We start from the raw sequence: 22,296 nt of genomic DNA on the forward strand, positions 1-22,296 counted from the left end.
ACCCCTGTACCAGGCAGGCAGGCACCAAAGGAAGGAGCAGAGAAATGGGGTGCAGCCCCCCAGCTTCCACCCTGAACCCCAAAGTGGAGGTTAGGATTGAAGAGGTGGAATGGTAGGAAACCAGAATGATGGCATGGGCTCAGGAGGGAACAAGCTGGGAGGGCTGGAGCAGTTAGGGAGGACTGCCTGGAAGAGGTGCTGGGTTTTGAGGCCAGAGGTATGGAGAAATTAAGAGTGGAAAAAGGCACTGAAGTTTTTTTGGAGGGGCAGGAATTATTATTACAAAATATGTGTTCAAAGAAAAAAAAATCTGGAAGGATATAAGACCTTTGCTTATCTGTATCTTCCAGTTTTCCTACATTGAAAATGTATTATTTATATAATTAAAAAATGAAAGTAACTATGTTTTATATATATATATATGTAGAAAAATAGGAAAAAAAAGGCTGGAGCACAGAAACAACAAAGGCCTGGGGTTGGGCTGGTGAGAAAGGTTGGGACAGCGAGATTCCCAGATGGGCCAAGGAGTAGAGAGAAAAGGAGGACAGGCAAGCTGGACCCCGCCGAGGTCTTGGAAGGCCAACTGAGGAGTGGAATTGAAGTGACAGGACAGGAGCAACCGCAGCTCCCAGAGGAATGATACCCAGGGAGCCATGTCCTTGAGGAAAATTGCTGGGGCAGCAGGTACCAGGTGGACTAGGGCTTGAGGGAGGGGTTAAGGGACGGTTTCAGAAACACCCGTGGATGGGGAGAGCACCTGAGCAGACCTCACCTGGGAGGGGCAGTGAGAATGGGAGACGGGAGTAGAAGGGGGCCACTCGCAGGAAAGCAGACCAGGGCCAGGTGCCACCCTGAGGCCTGGGGAATGGGTGGAGTGGGATGGGGAGGGGGTGCCCTCATCCCACCCATCTGGGGGTATTCCTCCCTCCTTGGGCTCATGCATCCTGAAGGAATTTAATTTCTAGGCATCACAGGGGGAAAAAGAAAAAGAGTGAGACAGAGATCTGGTCTTCAGCCCCGGGCAGAAGTTGTGGTGCTGGGACATACCAATGAGCATCGGGGACCCTGCCTAGGAGGAGGTCCCTGAAAAGGTGTGGTTGGCATGGACGGGGCCCCAGGAGGCCCAGTGTGCTGGAGCTTAGGACAGGGCTTGTCCTGCCCCCAGAGGGGAGCCCACCCACCTCTCTGGAAGGCACAGCACAGCCCCGGCTGGCAGTCCCTCTGGTTGTCACAGATGGTCCCGTTGCCGCCTTTGGTGGCCGTTTTGGTGCAGTGACCCCAGACGCACAGCTGGTCTCCACAACACTCGCTGTCCCGGGTGCAGAGCTGCAGCGGGGAGGGAAAACACAGGCGGCTCACGGACCTGAGGGAGCCCAGCCTGTCCCTGCCCCCAGTCCAGAAGCCTGGAGACAGTACAGGTTGGCTAACCCACATCCTCCTACTATAGACAGGAGGAAACCGAGCTCCTTGGTCTGGGGGTGTCTTAGGGAAGTCAAGGGGGTGGAGATGGGAGCTGGGCAGGAAACATGACACCTGGGGGAGTCCTACACAGCTTGAGATTTTATAAAGGATGGTTGCATCTTTTCGGTTCCCCCCAGACTTGGCCTTGCCTCCTTTTCATTAGGTCCCTAATTAACGGTCAGGAAGGAAGACGGCTTATGGCCCACAGACGCAGGCAGCAGCGTGAATCTGATCAGCTGATTAAATTAAGGCCCAAGCCTGGGCAACCACATGGACGGGAGGGCACTGGGTGCCTTGGACCTGGGGTCTCACATGTGGAGTGGTGGTACTGAGCAGGCCAGGAGCTGCCTAACCACAGCTGGGGCCAGGCGGGGCAGCAAGAAGCCCTCTATTTTCCAAACTTGTTATCGTGCTGTGTTATTGCCTTAATAACGAAAAGGACCAGAAAAGCCCATATATGGCTTTGTCCAAAACATCTGTTGGGCAGAGGGAGTGTCACTCTTCCCCGGCTTCCCGCTTCTCTGTGGAACCCCCATCTGGAACATGCTCTGGCTTCTTCCTGGGCCTCCTCCTGCCCTCTCTGAGCAGACTGGGAGAAAGATCTGGGGGGTGGGTTGCCCCTTCCCTGCCCAAGGGCTGCCGTGGTGTTGCCGGCTGCGTGTACTGGGATGGCCTTCCCCAGGGAAGGGGCAGGGTGGGGCCTCTTCTGTCCTCCCTCCCCATCTCTCGTATCTGTGAGGCAGGCACTGGGGCCAGGAGTCAGCCCCACTGGGCACCATGGACTGGCTGTGCCAAGTGTGGACACAGTGGGGCCCCATAGAAGGCTTCCAGGAAGCCCAGATGAGAACCGAGGGCCACTGGCCTTCTCCCCCGGGTCCCCTTTTCTGGGCCCCCATGGCCCTGGCACTGCAGCTCTGGGAGCCTCTGGGCACACTCACTGTCTGCTGGTCCCGGCACGGCTGGCAGGAGTACTCGAAGCTGGAAAACTGGCAGTACCTGCCAGGCCCACAGTCCTCATCAATGATGCACTCCTGAGAGGGAGGGGAGGGGAGGAGGGAGCAGCTTCATCAGTGAAAGGCAGATCAGCTGACCCGCGGTGCCCTGGAAGGGCCAAGCCCCACTTTATCCCGCAGTCTTAGCCCGCAGGAATGGCCTCCAGACTCCTCTTACACCCCGGTGGCCCGCCTGGCTCTCTCACTTCGCATCCACTCCCTCCAGGCAGGCGGGGCCCTCACCCACCCCCCATGCCCAGGCTTCTGCCCTGCAGGACGCCACACCCAGTGCACACAATCGAGTCTGCGTGCAGCCCTCCCCCTCACACACCCGGGATGGGAGCAAAGAGACTCAGAGCTATTCTTCAACGAGGAGCAGATGGATTTAATAAGAAGAGCTAATGAGTTCCAGGCCCAGGTGGCTGCACAGGAAGGGCTGGGGTCCAGGCCCAGCAGGGCCCTGCTAACAGTGAAGGAAAAGTGCTGCAGAGGCTGTGCAGCTGAGGGGCTGTCGGGGGGCCTCCTGGGGGTCCTGGTCTGGGGTCCAGAGCTGCCTGGCAAAGGCAGCTGCCAGCTTTGAAACCCAAGGAGGGTGCAGCTGGCACTCAGCCCTCCAGCCCAGGTGCCTTCTCATGGCTGCCAGCCCTGCTCAGCTGGACAAATGGAGGAGAAAGGGAGAGAAGGGATCTGTCCACCCCAAGGCCCGAGGCCCAGAAGAGGGAGGCCACCAGAGAGGCCACTGCGGCCCGGCCACGGTCACCCATCACTGGCAGGAGCAGGGCTGCTTTAGCTCCGGGCCTGCTGTCAGGCTCAGGCCTGGGAACGGGCAGCTTCAGAGCGAGAGGAGGGCAGCAGAGGCGAGAGGCATAAGATCCACCACTGACAACCCGTCATGGCGCCAGCCCCGGCGGGCTCAGTGTCCCCGGTCTACCTTGTGGCTTCCCCAGCAAGCAGCAGGATTACTTTCCCCATGCTATCAACCTGGAAACTGAGGCTCAGAGAGGCCAAGGGGGGCCCCCCAAGATAGAACAGCTATTCGGGGTAGGGGGACCCTCTCCACAACCAGCCCTTGGCTGAGGGGGCCTAGAGCTCCAGATGCAGCCATCAGGGACCCACGGATGAGAAACTCTCCTGAGGCAGGTGTTCTGGGGCCCCAGCAAACCTTATGAAAGGGCCTGGGGGAGGGAGGGACCTGCCTCCCCGCTCTGACCTGGGCATGCTCCATGCTGAAAGCAAGTGTGGAGCCGGACCCAGAAAGGCCTGGATGGGCAAGCCCTGGCCTAAGTGGCCTGGGCTGGTCCCTACCTTTGCTCTGTGAGCTGAGGCACCAGTGCTAATGGGTATGGACAGGAGACTGTGAACGGGGTCTTCTAGGGACCCCCAGGGCCAGAGCATGTGTGTAGGCCTGGGGGTCAGCAGGGAGGCTCTGGCCAGGCAGCCTAGGGAATGAAGCTTTGTCCCTGGGAAGTGACAGGTGTCCCCAGGCCAACACTGCAGGCCTGAGAAGATGGGTATTTGGTTCAGGGCAGCTGCAGGCTTGGCCTCTGCATAGGACTGTTGCAACTCCCACCTGGCACTGACCCCCAGCCTGGCATACCTCAGAGCATGTGGTCATGCTCTGTTCACCGAGCAAGGCTCAGCCAGCCAGGAAGACAATCAGTCCCACTGGACACCATCTTCCCACAGCCCCTCTGAGGGATGACGGGGAAGAGGCCAACCTGGAGACGTGGTACAAGTCACCCCCATGTGCCAGGCTCTGTGCTCACCAGGGGCTCCAGAAGGGACCAGGGCTGACACCCAGAATAAGTGAAAAGTAATTTAAATTTCTACTGTAACTTCTCAAAAAGTGTCCAAGGGTAACCAAGCAGGACCCAATGGGGCCTTCCTGGGACAGACCCTCACCCCCACCCATGTCCTCTGCCTGCCTCTTGTTTGTAGAAAAACTTTAATCTCCTAGGCCTTCCCTGAGTTCTGAAGAAAAAATTTAATCAGAGAAGTGAGAAAATGCAGAACCAAAGGAAAACAGTCAAGCAAGACAAAACAGTGATAGTTTAGCCATTAAACATGTCCTTGAGCTGTTTTGCAGTTACTGAAACCCCCAGCAGGTGGAAGAAGTCAACTGTATGCTGATCACAAGCCCACAGACCCCAGGCAACTGGAACCAGAAGACTGATGATGCTGACTCCCAGTTACCTTCCCACCCATCAGAAGAATGTCCGCAAGCTCATCACGCACATGTGCAACTCTCTCCCTCAACCTGTCTTTAAAAACCCTTTCCTGAAAGCCATCGGGGAGTTGGGATCTTCTGAGCTTTACTCCTTGCTTGGCCTTGCAACAAACGCTGCACTTTCCTCACCAGAACCCGGCATCAGTAGATTGGCTTTACTGTGTGCAGGCAAGTGGACCCAAGTTTGATTCAGTAACAAAAGGAGAGCACACTGCCCACCACCCTGCAAGATGACCTAAAATTGCTCTTCTCTGTGTCTCCCCAGCGTCTCACTCATCTCGGCCCACGAGCCCCCTCCCACGGCTCTGCCCGAAGTTTTCATCACCACAGCAGTGCAGCAGCTCAGCAAGTAGGGTCTACCCTCCCCAAAGGAATCGATCTTGTCCCTGTTCCCAACCCAGCAACCCTAAAAGGTCAGCTGTTTATACTGGTGAGAAAACCGAGTCTCAGAGGGGCGGAAGGGCCGCCCAAATCAGGGGCTGAGCTGGGGGCAGGGCACTCAGTCTGTGTGACCCCAGAGTCCATAATAGCCTGAGAAGCTGACAGGTTTGTAAGTAAAGCACTCAGCCACCGCGCCTTCCTCGACACAGTCTCAACTCAGCCAGTTAAGCCAGAAGCGTCCTGACATTTCTTCCAAAACAGAATAGCAAGAGCATGGGGTGGTGGGGGGAGGAGGGAGGGAGGGGTAGAGGGCCCACAGGTGTCAAGGCCCTTCCCTGAACCCGGCCACATTGTGAAGCACTGGGATGCAAACGGGAATAGGAGCAGGCCTTTGCCCTCAAAGAATTTATCATTCAATTAAAAAAAAAGAGGCAACCCAGCAGAAAAGAGAGAAGGGTATGAACAGACAACTTACAGCCAGTGAAACTGCTGTGTCTCTTCACGCAGAAAAGATATTCGAGGGGCTTCCCTGGTGGCGCAGTGGTTGAGAGTCTGCCTGCTAATGCATGGGATATGGGTTCGAGCCCTGGTCTGGGAGGATCCCACATGCCGTGGAGCAACTGGGCCCGTGAGCCACAACTACTGAGCCTGCGCGTCTGGAGCTTGTGCTCCGCAACAAGAGAGGCCGCGACGGTGAGAGGCCCGCGCACCGCGATGAAGAGTGGCCTCCGCTCGCCGCAACTAGAGAAAGCCCACGCACAGAAACGAAGACCCAACACAACCATAAATAAATAAATAATAAAAAAGATGTTCGATTTCACCAATAATCAAGAAAATGCAACTTAAAAGAGCAGGATACCATGTTTTCACTTAGAACAGAAACAAGAAGCTTGATACTATCTGCAGTAGGCAGAATACTGCCCCCCCACCCCAATGTCCACACCCTCACCCCTGGAAGCTGTGGACATGTCATGTTACATGGCAAGGGGACATTAAAGTCACAGGTGGAATTAAGGGTGTTAATCAGCTGACCTGACATAAGGAAAGAAGCCCGGATTATCCAGGTGCACCCAGTGTAATGGTAAGGGGCTTTGCACATGGCAAGGAGCAGCAGGGTCAGTGTCAGAGCAATGCCACATGCAAAGACCCTCATCCCCAGTTATCCAGACCTAACTGGCTTTGACTATGGAAGGGCCATGGGCCAAGGATCAGTATTTCTCCTAGACCTTCCAGAAGGAGCACAGCCCTGCCAATACTTTGATTTCAGACCAGTGAGACTCCTGTTGGACTTCTGATTTATGGAACTGTAAGATAATAAATTCCTGTTTTTAAACCACTAAATATACGGTAAGCTGTTACAGCAGCAATAGGAAACTAATACATTGCATAATATCCCATGTTGGTAGGGATTTGAGAAACTGAGCATTGCCAGATGGCAATTTGGGGGTAATTAAAATTGAAGTAGATGTTCTTTGCAGGCAATTCATCAGCATCTATCAAAAATGTAAATGCATAGATCCTTTGACCCAGTAATTCCCCTTCCAGGTGGCTATCCTCAGAAACACTCATCCATATGTGCAAATATCCAAGTGCAGGGATGTATAAGGCTATACATCAGTATAATATTTGTAATCCAGAAATAATGGAAATGCCCAATAAGAGGGGACTGATTAAATTATTGTACAATCATTTCGTGGGAAAATGGCACCAGGCAGACATTAAAAAGAATGAGGTAGTTCTTTGCACTGTGATGTTTACAATCCATCAGTAAGTAAAACAAGCAAGTGAAAGAAGCATGTAATCTCACTCCTGTAGAGCAGAATAACAATACGTGTGACACGCGCCTGGACCCAGCACAGTGCCTGGCATGCAGGGGCACCTGATGGATACCACTGAGTGGATGAAACCACTTGTATGTTACTGGAGCAAACAGGCTAACAAAATGCTGACCGTTAGCATTGATCTGGAAACCAAAGCAAGAAAATATGCACATTCCATTAACTTGGCTTCTCATTCCCCAAGAATCCTGTAGACTTGGAATTTTTACTACATACTTCTCCTTCCAGATCTTTAATTTAAAAGATATGAGCTGTGGGGGCAGGGGCGGACTTCCCTGGTGGTCCAGGGGCTAAGAGCCCGCACTCCCAATGCAGGGGGCCCGGGTTCGATCCCTGGTCAGGGAACTAGATCCCACACGCCGCAGCTAAGAGTTCGCATGCCGCAATTAAAGATCCCGCATGCCGCAACTAAAGATCCCGCATGCCGCAATGAAGATCCCACATGCCACAACTAAGACCCGGGGCAGCCAAATAAATTAAATTTAAAAAAAAAAAAAAGATCTGAGCTAAGAGCCCCTGCTGTTCACAATTCGCCATCAAGCAAAGAACAGGTTCATCCTCAGGAATATCTTCCTTTCCCTAAACTGACTCCTACGCAGAACAAAGCATTCCCTACAAAGTCACAGTGAAGCAATTAATTTTTTTCTAGGTATGGAAAAGTTTTTGGCATGGAACCTTGCCAAACACTTTTGAAAAATCCAGATACACTAAAGCAATGGTTTCCTTTGCAGACATGTTTCTGCTACCTGCCAGGGGCTCTGGCAGGTTAGTTCAGCATGACTGACCCCCAAGAAAGCTCGGTGCTTCTTTGTTAACGGTCTGCCAGCTCGCTTATTGTGGATGTGCATTCCCAGCAGCTAGAAATGCTAGAGCTGCTCATTGAGAATTGTGATCATACTGGAAACCTTGGAACTTCAAAGTGTACAGAACCCCTAGAGGCCAAAAGAGCAGAAACTGAATTCTGGTTTTGCCACTTCATAGCTGTGACCTATCTCACTGGGCTGTGAGAATGCCAAAAAATTTTTAAAAAAGAAAGAAAGAAAAGAAAAAAATGAAGGGGTCATGTGAGCACCGCGGAGCAGGTGGGATGAGGTGCTGGGGTGAGAATGACAAGCTGAGCCTACACCAGCTGCCCACGGTGTTCTGGCACCAGGCCCAGGCACAGCCGGGTCACTGCTGTCGCCACTCAGCACCAGTTCTCCTGAATCCCCCCAACGCGGGCCTTAGTACCCACACTTCTCAGATGTGGAAACTGAGATTTAAGGTGAAGGATCTGTCCAGAGTCACCCAGCCCAGACGTGGCGTTGCGAGTCCAAGCCAGTGGGTCTGACCCTAAAGACAGGATCCTTCCATCTCCCCTCCTGGGAGGATCACCTCTCTCCCTTCAGCGCCAACCAGTCTCCTGTGCCTCAGTCCCAGCTTAGCAGAGCCCGCCTGGGACAAGGCCCCAGGCCCCACACATCCCCGGAGACTCAGGGCCAAGGCCACGGCCCGTGGGCATCTGGGCCTCAAAGCTGGGTCACTTAGAACCAGCTTCTTCGGAGGCTCCCCTGGTCCTGGCCACTCTGCTGTCTGTCCCCGCCCCTCCCTCCCATCCTGGTGGGGGCTGACAAACAGCCTAGAGGCCTGCCGTCAGGGCCGAAGCCATTCAGAGGACGGGGGCTTTGTTGTTCTGAGGACGGAGCTATGTTTAGAAGGCGCTCGGCACAGCACTCGGCTCAGAGGCCAGCAGGGAGGCGGGACCGGCAGAGAACACGCTGGAGATTTGGCAGGATGCTAGGCCGGGAAATGGCCCTGGCACTTCGACACTACCATGAAATACTGGAAAATGGCAAAGGAGCCATTCTGCATCTTTGATTTTCCATTTCAGAGTTTATCAGGGGAGGCAAAGGAAGGGGGAGAAAACAGCACAGGAACCCCGCGAGGCTTTGCGAGGCTTCTGTGTGGCTAGCGGCGGGGGAGCTCAGCTCCTCTGTGGCCCTCCTGCTGCCACGCTTTGCTTCTCACACTGGCCGGGACACGTTGTCCATGGTCCCCGGGAATCCAGACATTCTTATAACGAGAGGCCTAAAGGAGGAGGCCACCAGGGGGGCCCCTGCCAGGGCTGGGGCTTTCCACAGGCTCCTCTCAAGCCCATCTTCAGGGGAACCAGCCAAGGCACATGAAATGAAGGCCCAGGGGACCTCCACCAGCTGAAACTCGCTGGCCCTTGGAGCTACACCCCCTGCAGCAGGGAAGGTTCAGAGAGCACCTGCTGCGTGCCAGCACCTGCTTGGGCTTCCATGGCTCTCTCTATCCTCACAGCCCCGTAAGGTCACTTCACATCCCCCAGCATGTGCCTGGCGCAGAGTTGCCATTCAGTTAAAAATACATAAGTGAACCAAAGACCAATCTCCACTTTGCAGATAAGTAAACTGAGGCTCAGAGCCCAAGGTCTTCGATGGAGTTGGAAACACTAAGATGTAAACCCAAGTCCATCAGACCCCCAAGCCGAGGCTCACTGACCTTCCACCACACCCTGTTGCCTCTGAATACCCAGGTACAGGTTGAATTATGCTCCCCCCAAATTCATATGTTGAAGCCCTGATTCCTAGTACCTGTGAATGAAAAATGTTGCCTGCCATATCAGTAAACAAAGGATGTTGCAGCCACCAAGCCATCACATTACAGCTGCCCCGAACCATGAGCCCTGAGGGAACTCAGGATTGGAGACAAACCAAAGGGGCTGCCCACCGCCAAGCCCTCAGCCATTGCAGTCACCCCCAACTGTGCACCCCGGGGGAATTCAGAATGGAGAAAAGCAGGGTACTGGCCCCAGACAGCTGAAACACACATCAAAGGAATGATTTCAGTGAGCCCAGCCTCTTGCATCTTCCCATACATAGAAAAGTGCTAACTTCCTTACCTTGAGATGTCTGGTTTTCTTTAATTAATAGTAACCTTTTGATGTCCCGACTACCTGGCCTTTGTTACAAAAACTCTTATATATCCTGGCTCCCCCCGCTTGCCTCTTCAGAACAGTCCCTCAGCGTGATCTGAGAGTCCTCTCTTCCGGGCTTGAAGTCCTCAGAATATCCACCGAATAAAACATAACTCTCAACTTGCAGGTTGTGCTTTTTTTTTTTTTTTTTTTTCAGTCGGCATACCTCAGAATGTGACCGTATTTAGAAATAGGGTCATTGCAGATATAATTACTTAAGATGAGGTGATTAGGGTGGGCCCTAGCCCGATACACCTGGTGTCTTTATGAAAAGGGGACATTTGGACACAGAGACAGACACTGCTGGAAGGAAGACATTGTGAAGAACAGAGAGAAGAAGATCTACAAGCTGTTCCCTCACAGCCCTCAGAGGACCCACCTCGGCCAACAGCTCGACTTCAGACCTCCAGCCTCCAGAGCTGCGAGACAACACATTTCTGTTGGGTCACCTTGTCACCTAGCTTGCGGTGCTTTATTCTGGCAGCCCTAGGAATCTGACACCCGCCGCTCCCAACAAACCTGTGGCCAAATCTCCTCTGTTTCGGACCTTCCACACACATCCAGCCTCTGTTCCTGAGCTTCAAATCTCCCTCGGGGTGGGGGCCGGAGGTATGACAGAGGGGATGGGGTCGGTGGCGGGGGGCGGGGAGACACGGCGCATTCTGAAGGATTTTTACCTCAGGGACCGGAACAAGGTTTCTGCACTGAGCCCAGAAACTTTCAACCAGCAAGTTTTGGGCCCCAGGCCCATGCTCTGGTTACAGAGTTTGGATGGATGGTCTTCTCCTGGCCAGGTGTGCAGTGGTGGAGCCGGGCCCTGAATGCTCCTGGGATGTGGGGATGGTACAGTCTGAGATAAACCAATGTCCCTCCCAGACGTGGGGCTGTTCTCTGAGCCCCGGCCCTCCTGAGCAGACTGTGGGCACCAACCGTCCTGATCTGCCCAGAACTGGGGGGCTTCCTGGGATGTGGGCCCTGCAGTGCCAACACTGGGGAAGTCCTGGCACTCTGGGAGCACACGCCCTCACACCGCCCTCTCAGGGCCCTGTCACTGCACTCAACGCACTCTGGTTACTCCATGTCCTCCAGCCCCTCAAGGCCACATGGCACCAGTGTACCTGGGGTTGGCATGAGGGTGAGCTGCAAGCTTTGGGGCCCAAGCCTGGAATTGAATACGGGTTCACTTACAAGCTGGGTGACCTTGGGCAAATTACTGAGCCTCTCTGTGCCTCGATTTGTCTGTAAAATGAGAAACCTCAAGAGGCTGTTGGACAGATGAAAAGAGATAAAATGTGCATGCTCTTGGGACAGTGCCGGGCCCCCAGGACTCAACCCCCAGGGCGCACCTCTGTCTGAGCTCTTAACTCACTGCAGGAGCTCAAAAGGTGACCGTGGGAAGCCTTGAGTACGCTTCTGAGCTTAAGTTCAGGCCAGTAGATCTCATTCTAGAGTGAATACCTATCCTACTGAAAAGACCCAGAATGTCAGGTGCAGCCAGGGCTCTCCATCCATCACCACGAGACAACCTCCTGCTTCACCCTGGAGCCCTCTGCTGTGGGGAGACAGGAGGGAGGAGGACAGGTGCACAGAAGTACAAGGGGGGGGCCCAGGGATGCCCACTTACAAGAGGGCATGCAAGCGGCCAGGAGACACACGGTTCAATCACCCTGGGTGCTAGGCATTTGGCATCCCTCATCTCATCTCATCTTCCAAAGTGAGCAAGAGAAGCCCAACTTTACAGACCAAGGCAGTGAGGTCACTTGCCAAGGTCATGGGTAAGAAGTGGTAAGGCGGGGCACTCAGCCCAAGAGTTCCATCTGACCCCGACCCAGTGCTCTAGGGAGAAAAGGGCAGACCCCAGGGAGCAGGCAGCCTGGGGGCCCAGGCCAGGGGGCAGGAGGGAGAAGTGTGGGGCAGGAGGCCTCTGGGGGAGCCTGGGAGCTGCCAGCTCTGCCTGCAAGGCAGGGCAGTGTCTCCAAGGCTGGGCCCTGGTGCAGGCGCCCCGAGGGCTGGGAGCGGTGCTGAGAGCAGCGGCAGGCGGCCGCCCCTTCCTTCTACGGGATCTCCAAGTCAGCTTCCCCTGTTCCTCAGACTCCTTTTGTGACCTTAAGACCAGGCCAATCGCAGGAGCTGTGACACTCCTGCACATTTGTCTCGAACACAGCAGGGTGCCCCCAGCCTCTCCTAGACGCTGCCCTGGAAACTCTCAGCCTGAGCTGCAAACCTCACCCAGGGTTGTGGCCTGACCCACGCTGCAGGGATCGCCCGATGGAAAAACCCCGGCCAGAGCCAGGAGCCGACGCCAGCTATCGTTATCCTAAAGTCCCAACATCCGCAAAGGCCTGGGGCTCCGGGGCTGCTCCCACCAATACCCCTTCCCCAGTCACACAGCCCGTGAAAGAGGAAAATGTGGCCCCAGCTGGGCTCAGCACACAAGGTGTGGAGAACCATACCCCCGAGCCTTCGGGGCCCACGTCACTCAGGACACGGGCCTGGAGTTCTCCTCTCCTCCTGGCCCCCAGCCCAGACCTCGGGCCCTCTGAGGAGGCCGTCACAGCCACAGGTCCTCAAGGATGGAGAGGGGTGTTCCAGACTACTGCCTGCCCCACAGACAGGCCACAGAGACAGCCAGCCCCACACTCACAGAACTTCCCAGCACATTCTTTTAGCCTGAGCCATGTTGCCTCTGGGGAATTTATACCCATATTTAATTCCAAAAAAAGTTTCCTCACGTGTCCAATCTGTGTCTAACCAATTGAGTGTTGTCACCGCCTGGGTTAGAAGCAGTGGAGTGAGCCCCCCACCCTCTCCCCATCCACGTTTCTGAGGCTCTGAGTCTGCACGGCCCCTACCTCCCATTCCAAAGGCAGACTTTGAAGGTCTGACCTTCACCAAATACACACGGGACACGGTTGGTGCAGAAGATGCCTGCTGCCCAAGTCATCAGAAGCCTAACCATAATTGTTCTGAAAACTGCTCCAGCAGAGGGGCCCTGGAGGAAGTTGAGGTTGGACTAATTCAATCATTGCCAAATTGGAGCAGACAGGCGGCCCTCCAGGCCCAGGGAACATCCAGACTGCATCTGTGATGGTGGCATAATAACAAAGTGTGACAAGGGGAGAAGTGAATAAAAAACAGGTATGTCCCCCTGTGACCTGAGAGACGGGGGCCTGAGGTTCCCACACGCAGAGCTCTCTGCCTGCACCAGGCAGCACATGGAACCGTGAACTGCCCCCTTGGCTGGAATTCTCACTCCCCCAGCAACCCTCAGACAACCAACCTGGCTCCTCAAGACCCTGACACCAGATGGGGGGTGTCCTGGATGGGGCGCCAACCTTCCTGCCACTGGAAAGAGATGTTCCTCACCCATGCAAACTAATAACCTACACGTCGGTGAGGTCTGAGTGCAGTTCACAAGAGGGCCAAGGATGTCCCGTGTCTGGATCTGCAGGGCTCAAGGGTCCTAGCAAATTCACCCAGGTTGTGAGTCCCGCTGAGACCTTCACCCTGAGGACACCCCATCTTGTAACTCACTGTCTTCCCACCTTCTCTGCCTACAATGACCCGAGTCCAATCTCTGCACGACACACAGAGCCCTTCATGGTCAGTTCCCAACCTGCTTTCCAGTTCAATTTCCTGACCTCCCCAAGACCCAATTTTGGTCACTGCTTCTAGAATGCCCTCACTTCCCCACTCTGCCAATTCATCTTTAAGGAGCAACACAATGTGTCCTCCTCAGACACATCCCTGACCCTCCCCACTGGGCAGCGAGGGCCTGTCTCCTGGGTGCCCCTGGCCCTCAGTATCCACCCCAGTGAAAGCCGGGGGGAAGAGAGGAATACGTTTGGACTACAAAGACCAACAGGCATTTGTAAGACTTGCCAAGACTGACACTGGGAAAGCCAAGATTCAAACTGTGGAGGCTTCAAGTGTCTGTAATTGGTTTTTCTCTCTGAGGAGTGACCCCGTCCAGCAGCAGCCAAGGTGACCGGTGGCTGGTTGGTCATTTGTGTCTCTAGGCAACCCAAGGCGGGACGTGCCTCAATTCCCAAAGCCCTCTGAGACCTTCACTTGAGTCACTGGCCTCGTCTCACCAGAGCACTTATAGCATCTTTAGATTGTTTTTTGAAATAGGTAGTTGCAGGGACTGAAAGGGCAGTCCCTCAACTACCCCAAACCTAGGAGAGCACCTAGGCTCACCTTTTTTTTAAAATTAATTAATTAATTTTATTTTTGGCCGCGTTGGGTCTTCGCTGCTGTGCGCAGGCTTTCTCTAGTTGCGGCGAGCGGGGGCTACTCTTCGTTGCAGTGCGCAGGCTTCTCATTGTGGTGGCTTCTCTTGCTGTGGAGCATGGGATCTAGGTGCACGGGCTTCAGTAGTTGTGGCTCGCAGGCTCTAGAGCACAGGCTCAGTACTTGTGGCGCACGGGCTTAGTTGCTCCACAGCATGTGGGATCTTCCCAGACCAGAGATCGAATCCATGTCCCCTGCATTGGCAGGCGGATTCTCAACCACTGTGCCACCAGGAAAGTCCCTAGGCTCACTTTTAATGAATCTGATACAGTGATGCTGCATGACTTTCAAGGCTAGGGCATGAGAGGCAACACAGCTTCTGCTTGGCTCTTTCCCTCTTCAGATGCTTGCCCTCTGAACCAAGGCTCCATGCTGGGAGGAAGCCCAGGCTGTGGAGAGGCCGCAGCACCAGCTAATGCCGCAGCACCAGCTAATGTCCCAGGTGACAGCCAGAAGCATGAGTATGAAGAGCTTCTAGAAGATTCCAGCCTTAGCCACTGAGTCACCCTGGCTTCAAGTCAGAGCTCTCAGACTCTGGAGCAGATATGAACCATCTCACTGAACCTTGTCCAAATTCCTAGCCGCTAATCCACAAGCGTAACAAATGATTGTTTTACACCAGGGAGACTGGGGTAACAGATCACCCAAGCACAGTACATCCCAAACTTGCCCTTTGCCTTGCCAATCTTCCCGCCTGGCACCCCGGTGATGATCTCACGGCTCAGTGGGTAATGCCGGTGTCTATAAGGGCTCACTCCCCTGCTGGTAGGCAGACAGGAAGCATGGCAGGCTGTGTCCTCAGCAGTCTCAGGCAGTTGTTTAGAGCGAGGAGGTCAACTCCATATCCCTCTGCTTGGTCACCTGCTTGGTGGCTGATTTTGTGAACTCTTTCGTCTCCACTCTGACCCTCTCTGGCCTCGGCCAGGCTGTGGCCTCCTTGGTCTTCTTGGCTGCTCTCCAAGCCAGACAGGTTTGATGTCATTTTCCTTGGCTGGACATCTCCCCTCACTGTTCAAGAGTCCAGCAGAGCTAGAATTCCTATGAATCCAAATGATTTTTCATAATATATCAGTCCTTGTTGATGGTGAGTCTCCAAAGTAGCTGCTGACAGTGCTCCCTGTGGCCCTGGTTGGTCTCTGAGGTAGAGGCCACCACCCCCCCATCCCAGCCTGGACCCCGTGGTACTGGCAGAGAAGTCCACGGCAAGGGCCTTATACCTCCTCTCTTTTAACATAAACATTCTGAGCAATGAATGGCCACCGGAAGCAACATCTGGGACATGACGGTGGGTCCTCCGGGGCTGTGCTGTGTCCCAGGAGACAGGAGCGCCCCTGGACTCCACTGCGTCGGGGGCCTCGAAGGAGACACAGGAGGAGATGCCTCCAGGGAAGTGTGAGCAGCCCTCCCTGGAGCAGAGGACGGGCTCTCCCAGGGGGAGGGATCTGGGTGTCATGGAAGGTCTCCCAGGAGCCAGCTCCCGGGCGTCAGGACAGGAGTGTCTATGGGAAGGAGCGTCTCGGTTCTCGTTTCCACCAGCTTCTTGGCACTGGTCCACAGCGCTGCCTCTGCTGTCCCCTCAGCCACTTTGGGCAAATCTCCATCACCTTCCTCTTCCTCCTTTCCTGGTTCAGGGCTGAAATTGCTGTGTGGCTCACGTCTTCATGCACATTCTGTATCCTCTCGCCTCCAGTACTGCTGGGGCCTTGGCCACTTTTGGGGACCCTTGCAACCAGAATCAGAGGTCCCCGCGGTGCTGGCACCTGCCCCAGACAAATAACGTTCAGCCATGGAGGGCAGCGAGCCGTTGCCGTGGCAGAGGTGTTCTGGGCCTTCATGCGTCTGTGACTAGGGGAGGCCACGGCCAGTGCCAGTCACAGGCGAGGAGGATGCTCGCAGGCGGCTGCAGTGGGCGGGACCCATTCAGGGCCTGTGGGGACCAGAGATCTGTGTTCCCACCCTCACACAACTCCTCATACAGGCCCTAGTGAAATCACCTCGCTTTCAAACAAAGCAATGACCAGGATGAAACTTAAATCACATTCACATTCACCTGCACCCAGCTAAGCCTGGTATGGTTCACACGATCGTGTGATTCCTTCCTTCATTCACAGGAAAGGATAATACAGGAGATGAAGTAGGAACAGAGTAGGTTTCAGGGGCAGGGTATGAGTGACTGCTTAGGCTTTCCAGTAAGTAAGCTAGTAGCTTCTGAGAGTGTTTCTACTGCTCAGTTACATTTTGATTCTATTTAAGACCCTCCCAGGGCTTCCCTGGTGGCGCAGTGGTTGAGAGTCCGCCTGCCGATGCAGGGGACATGGGTTCGTGCCCCGGTCCAGGAAGATCCCACATGCCGCGGAGCGGCTGGGCCCGTGAGCCATGGCCGCTGGGCCTGCGCGTCTGGAGCCTGTGCTCCGCAAGGGGAGAGGCCACAACAGTGAGAGGCCTGCGTACCTAAAAAAAAAAAAAAGACCCTCCCTCCATCACTGGGGATAGATGGAGTTTCTCCATATTTACTCACTTGGTTTCTTTTTACTCTTTTCACATGAGTTAGTGAGCTGACTCAGCCTAACCCAACCCCTTCAGATTGTTTTTCCTTTGCCTTGGGAAGAAAGTCACGAATGTGTCATGTCCCAAAACACTCTCAGCCCTTGGAGAGGGTGCCTACGTAAGATCCAGTTGCTCAGCATAAAGCATTCTGAGGCTCGGTCCCGAGGTGCGCGTGCTGGAGAGAACGGGGGGTGGTGAAGACTAGCTCGTCTTCCTTCTATTCTTTGTCCATCCCAGCGGCTCGGGGCTGAGTCTGCAGGACAGCGGGTCAAGTCTTCTCCAAGGAAGAACAGACCATGGGGGTGGGTGTAGGATCCCTCTCCAAACATCAAAACTCTCCAATGGGACGTCCTGTCTGTGTCCTCAAGCTGATCCACTGGTGAAAAAGGCCTCAGAGGGAGGCAGAAGTCCGGAGACACGTCAGGAGGTGGCTCAGGCTGCCAAGCCCCAGCCAGGGCCTCAGGCCTCCCCAGAGGAAGACTCGCCTCCACCAGAGCCCTAAGCTGCAGGGGTCTGCAGGCTTCCCACCTGGCCCACCTGGTGTCAAATGGCAGATCTGGGACCACCTGCACATTCCAACTCTGAGTTGGACCCTGACCCTGCATTTTCAAGAGCCTCGCAAAGCCGGTGATCAGAATTTTTTCAAACTTCAGTTTCCTGCGAACAGGTCTGCGGAGCCCTTAGGCTTCAAATACCTGAACGGAGGCTGGCATTACTGGGGTCTGGAGGTCACGTCCCATCCACAGTGGGGGCGATCCCACCCCAGGGAATGCAACGGACAGATCCCCTTCAACAACCTTCCCTCTGCCAGGGAGGCCACGTCTAACTCTGAACGACTAAGAGGCCCCAGTGTGGGCACTGGCCCCTGGCCTTTTTAAAAACAGGGGTCTTAACATTTTTCACGCCATGGACTCCATTGACAGCTTAACAAAGCCTACAGATCCCTTCTCAGGATAATGCATTAGGTAAATAAAGGAAAACACACAAGACTACAAAGGAAAATGATTGCACTGAAATAGTTATCAAAATATTTTGAGATACAGTGTTTTATGGGCTTCTTTATTAACACACTGAGCAGTAAGACCTACTGGCTGGTCTGACAATAACCTTAATTTCTCAGTAGTGATGAGTATAAATGCTGTTTCAAGTCATCTGCAACAGTGGTGAGAAAGAACAAAAATATGCCTGACTGCTACCGGTAACAAGGGAACTGCTAATGATACTGTGGTTGGTTGCCTTCTTTCAAGATTGAAGGAAGTGCCACTTTAATTTAAAAGTTGGTGAAAATCAAAGTGCGCTTCTTTTCCATGAGTTCTATCCAGGTTAAGAAGGTGATTCTAATGCATGTCCAAGGTTAAGGGCTACTCCTTTAGTGCCTCCCATCTAGCACCCTCTTTAAAAGATACATCTCAAAGGACTCCTTCAAGTTCTTTAAAAAAAAAAAAAAAAAAAGATGAAGAAAATGTAAAGTAACAGAAAACAGAAACAAAGTTGTCCCCCCCGTGCAGAAAAAGTCACTTCCCCAGGCAACTGCCAGGCCATTGGATGGGAAAACAGCCTGGCATCCCCCTGGGCCTCAGATGGGTTTCTAAAGCCCTTGGTCCTGGCCTCTTTCCTGCTGTCAGCAATTATGCTTTCCCTCCCCCCAACAATCCCCACAAAGTTCACCACAGTGAGGGCTGAAAAGGGGGCTTGTGGAATTGTTAAACCTTCCAAGTTGAACCATTTGTGCTAATGAGCTTGAAAAAAGCCTTAATGTTTCCATCGTGGAAAAACACATGCTCTGACCTCGTTCTGCTCACAAGTGGCCTCATCTTATTTTGCTTCATCTTCGTGTGATGGCAGGGGACACAGGAAGCTACAGCTCTAAGGGGGAGGCCGTGGGCCGTGGTCTAGGGAGAGTGGTCTGGGCACACCTAGGTTTTCTGCCCCAGACACCCTGGAGCCACCCATCATCATGATGGCCCCAGCGCTGCCTGCCGAGGTGCCGGTGCCAAGGATGGGGGTGGACCCCATCACCAGGTCTGCTCCAGCTCTCCAAGCCGAGACCCCGGCCACGGGCTATAAAAGGGACACACTACCCCTACGGTGAGCCCCCAGGTCCACTTCCTTCTCAACACTCCTTGCTGGGTAAGTCATTTAACATCACTGGGCTGCAGTTTCCTCATCTGAAAAATGGGAATGACAAACCCAAACCAATTATGTTGTTAGGAAGATTAACAGCGATACGTGTGTCCACATATCATGGCCTGGACCAGACCTTCAGTTACTATTAGTGACCTTCCCATCTGCCCCTTTTGTAAAGTAGTGTACGGTAGAAGAAGGCTAGGCTTTGGAGTAAGACACACCTATTTCCAGATCCTAACTCTGCCACTTACTAGCTGTACAACCTTGGCAAGTCACTCTGTGCTTCCTCATCTTTAAAGCAGGGCTGGTACCCCCTGTTTTAGGTGGGTTTGGTTAGAGTTAAGGAAAATCACTTCTATGAAATGGTCCACAGTACCTGGCACATAGTAGATGCTCGATGAATATTAGTTCTCTTCCCTTTCTCTCACCCTCCAAATCCTAGCAATGCTATCGGGGAGGGGAACAGCTCCGCCAAGGCAGGCACCGAGCATGACTTTGATTTAGCCTCTCTGCAGGGCGTGTGTTCTCCCTGGAGAAGGAGGTCCCTGCAGACATCATGGGGAAAAAACAGGACCCCAAAGCAAAGGGAAAAGCAAAAGGCTACTGGGAGGGGGGTGGGAGGCTGACCGTAAGGCCTGCTTCTTGCAGGGCCTGAGAGGGATGGAGTCTGTTGGTCCCTGGCCACTTTTTTTTTTTTTTTTTTTTTTACGGTACACGGGCCTCTCACTGTTGTGGCCTCTCCCGTTGCGGAGCACAGGCTCCGGACGCGCAGGCTCAGCGGCCATGGCTCACGGGCCCAGCCGCTCCGCGGCATGTGGGATCTTCCCGGACCGGGGCACGAACCCGTGTCCTCTGCATCGGCAGGCAGACTCTCAACCACTGTGCCACCAGGGAAGCCCGGCCCCTGGCCACTCTGAGCCACCAGGGACCCACTGGCCTGGGGAGCAGGCCTCCTCAGTCTGTGAGGCAAGATGTTTTTCCACCCTGGCTGCTACTCACCAGGCAGTGGGCTCTCTCTGCTTTTGGTACCTCCTTCCTCTTCTGGGAGGCCATGAATTATGAGACTATGGAAAATTCAGACTGTGGCTGTATTTTCCACACCACATCATTGAAATGTGTCAGTGGCCAAACTTCAGACATAGGTGTCTGCCACCCACTTAAAATGCTCCTCCTCGGTGGTTTAGAACGTTCCCCTTCAGGGGCACGGGTCTCATACCTGACCAGTGGTGAGAGCAGAAGAAATCGGGTGAGAGATTCCACAGTTTCCTAATGCTAAGAGCCTCTCCCAGTGACCCCCAAGGAGCTCTGCCATTCTTGGGAGGGAAAGAGCCCTGAGTTTATGGCCATGCAGTGGTCCTTTTGTGATTCTGATTCTTCATTTTGAACATTTGGTGGGGGGTGTTCAATGACTCTTGGTATAAATGACAGGAATGGAACCAGGTGGCGGAAGGTTGGCAATAACTTCTTCAAAACCACCTCAAGTTATGGCTGCAAACTTCCATGACTTTTTCTATCAGAAATATATCTTTTTATTGAAAAGGCCAGTTTATATCTGGTTTCAGAGGAATAGGAACCCATTTTACCATTCAACCATCTACCATGACTTTGGGAATTTAACTTCTCTAAACTCCAGTGTCCTCATCTGTAAAATAATACCTACTTCCGGGACATCCCTGGTGGCGCAGCGGTTAAGAATCCGCCTGCCAATGCAGGGGCTGCGGGCTCGATTCCTGGTCCGGGAAGATTCCACATGCCATGGAGCAACTAAGCCCGTGCTCCACGACTACTGAGCCTGCGCTCTAGAGTCTGCGAGCCACAACTGCTGAGCCCACGTGCTGCAACTACTGAAGCCCGTGCGCCCTAGAGCCCACATGCCACAACTACTGAGCCCATGCACTGCAACTACTGAAGCCCACACACTCTAGGGCCTGTGTGCCACAACTACTGAGCCCGTGTGCTGCAACAAAGACCCAACGCAGTCAAAAAAAAAAAAAAAAACAAACCCTACTTCTCAGTTTTATAAAAATTAGAAAATAAAAGATGTAAAGATACCTGGTGTACAGCCCAGCAAACAGCAGGTGCTCAATAATGTAGATGAACAAATGAAGGCAAGAAAAACACAAAGAGGACCATTTTTTCAAGCAAATAAAACTCATCTACGTATTTGTAGCTCTTTGCTGGATCTTGTCTTCAAGGACTGCTGCTTCTGTTTATAGTCCCCAGCTTACTCCTTGGTCATACAGCTTTCATCTGTAAAATTTGTTCATTCAACTACTAAGTGCCGATCCCGTGTTGATACAGAAGTAAACAGGACAAAGCCCCTGCCTTCCCAGGGCTCACAGTCTTCTAGCTACTCTCCTGGCCACCACTTCATCAACTTCGGATGCTGCTCCCTGAACCTGAGAAGCCCCTTCCCCAACAGTCATCACCATCTTCTCAGCATTAGGCAGACCATCTCTCCGGTTACTAACCTTATTAGATATCACAAAAACGGTGACACCAAGGCCCTGCTTCCCCAACAGGAAACTCCATTATCAATGGCTGCTTGAAGTGCTATGTTATCTCAAGTTCTGAAGCTCTATCTGGGCTCATTAGGAAATAACTGCAATTGATTAGCCGTGTCTGCTATGGGTGTGGCAGTGGGGAGGATGACAGTGTATGTTTTCAACCCTGGTCTACAGGAACCCAAAGGACCCTGGGAATCCTGCCATTTATAATTCTGTGACTCAGTGAAATCTTGCTTTACTTACCTTTGGCACAAGGCCTGTCTTCACACAACAGCTGTTTCATCTGTTTGGTCTAGCACCTTAGCCAGTATCACCTGAGAAAGTGTCTCAGTTACTGGGTTTCAAGGGACAGCAAACTTACAACAAAATAAATACATGTACTAATGTATCACCCTCATATTTGGTAAATCACTGGTCCTAGAGGCCCAGGAATTAGCTCAGAAAGGAGAATCTATTTGTATTGAACATCTATTAAGTGCCAGACACTTTCCATACATTGTCTCTTCCTTCTGAAACACCCTTAGGGCAGTCACTAACTCCTCCTCTCATGGGGCAGGAACCACTACTCAGAGCAGTAGGGGAAGCTGCCCAGGGAGCAGGGATCCCAACCTGTGGCACTTCAGACTCCTAATCCCACTGCTCTGTGTTCCCATAAAATGTACCCACATGTCTTGTTTATTCTTCCTCTTCCAGGAGGTGGAGGTGAAAAGTGAAACTGACAGTGGGTCTAGACTGAGCGATGAGATCTGGGCAAACGTTTAGATGACTCAGTCCTCATCCATCATTTTTCCTACAGTCTGCTGGGCATAGGACCAAGAGAAGACATTCCTGCCTGATTTGGGAGACCAGCTCAGCTCACCAGCTTTGGGGCATACTGTGAATTCCCTGAGAGCATTAAATACATACCTCTGCGTCCCAAACCTTCATCCTGACCCAGTTCCCT

At 53.3% G+C, this 22,296-nt stretch overlaps 1 protein-coding gene across 1 annotated transcript in view; it reads right to left on the reverse strand.

The window, feature by feature from the left end:
* Window positions 1–22,296, reverse strand: part of DKK3 (dickkopf WNT signaling pathway inhibitor 3) — a gene marked incomplete at both ends in the record, with an annotated part of 46,183 nt that overhangs the window by 1,213 nt on the left and 22,674 nt on the right. Inside the window, 2 exons of the mRNA XM_079707513.1 lie at window positions 1,182–1,326; window positions 2,400–2,492. Coding sequence (XP_079563639.1) covers window positions 1,182–1,326; window positions 2,400–2,492 — 238 coding nt within the window. The remainder of the gene's footprint in view (window positions 1–1,181; window positions 1,327–2,399; window positions 2,493–22,296) is intronic.

This window comes from Hyperoodon ampullatus, assembly GCF_949752795.1.
Source record: "Hyperoodon ampullatus genome assembly, chromosome: 7".
NCBI classification, from domain to species: Eukaryota; Metazoa; Chordata; class Mammalia; order Artiodactyla; family Ziphiidae; genus Hyperoodon; species Hyperoodon ampullatus.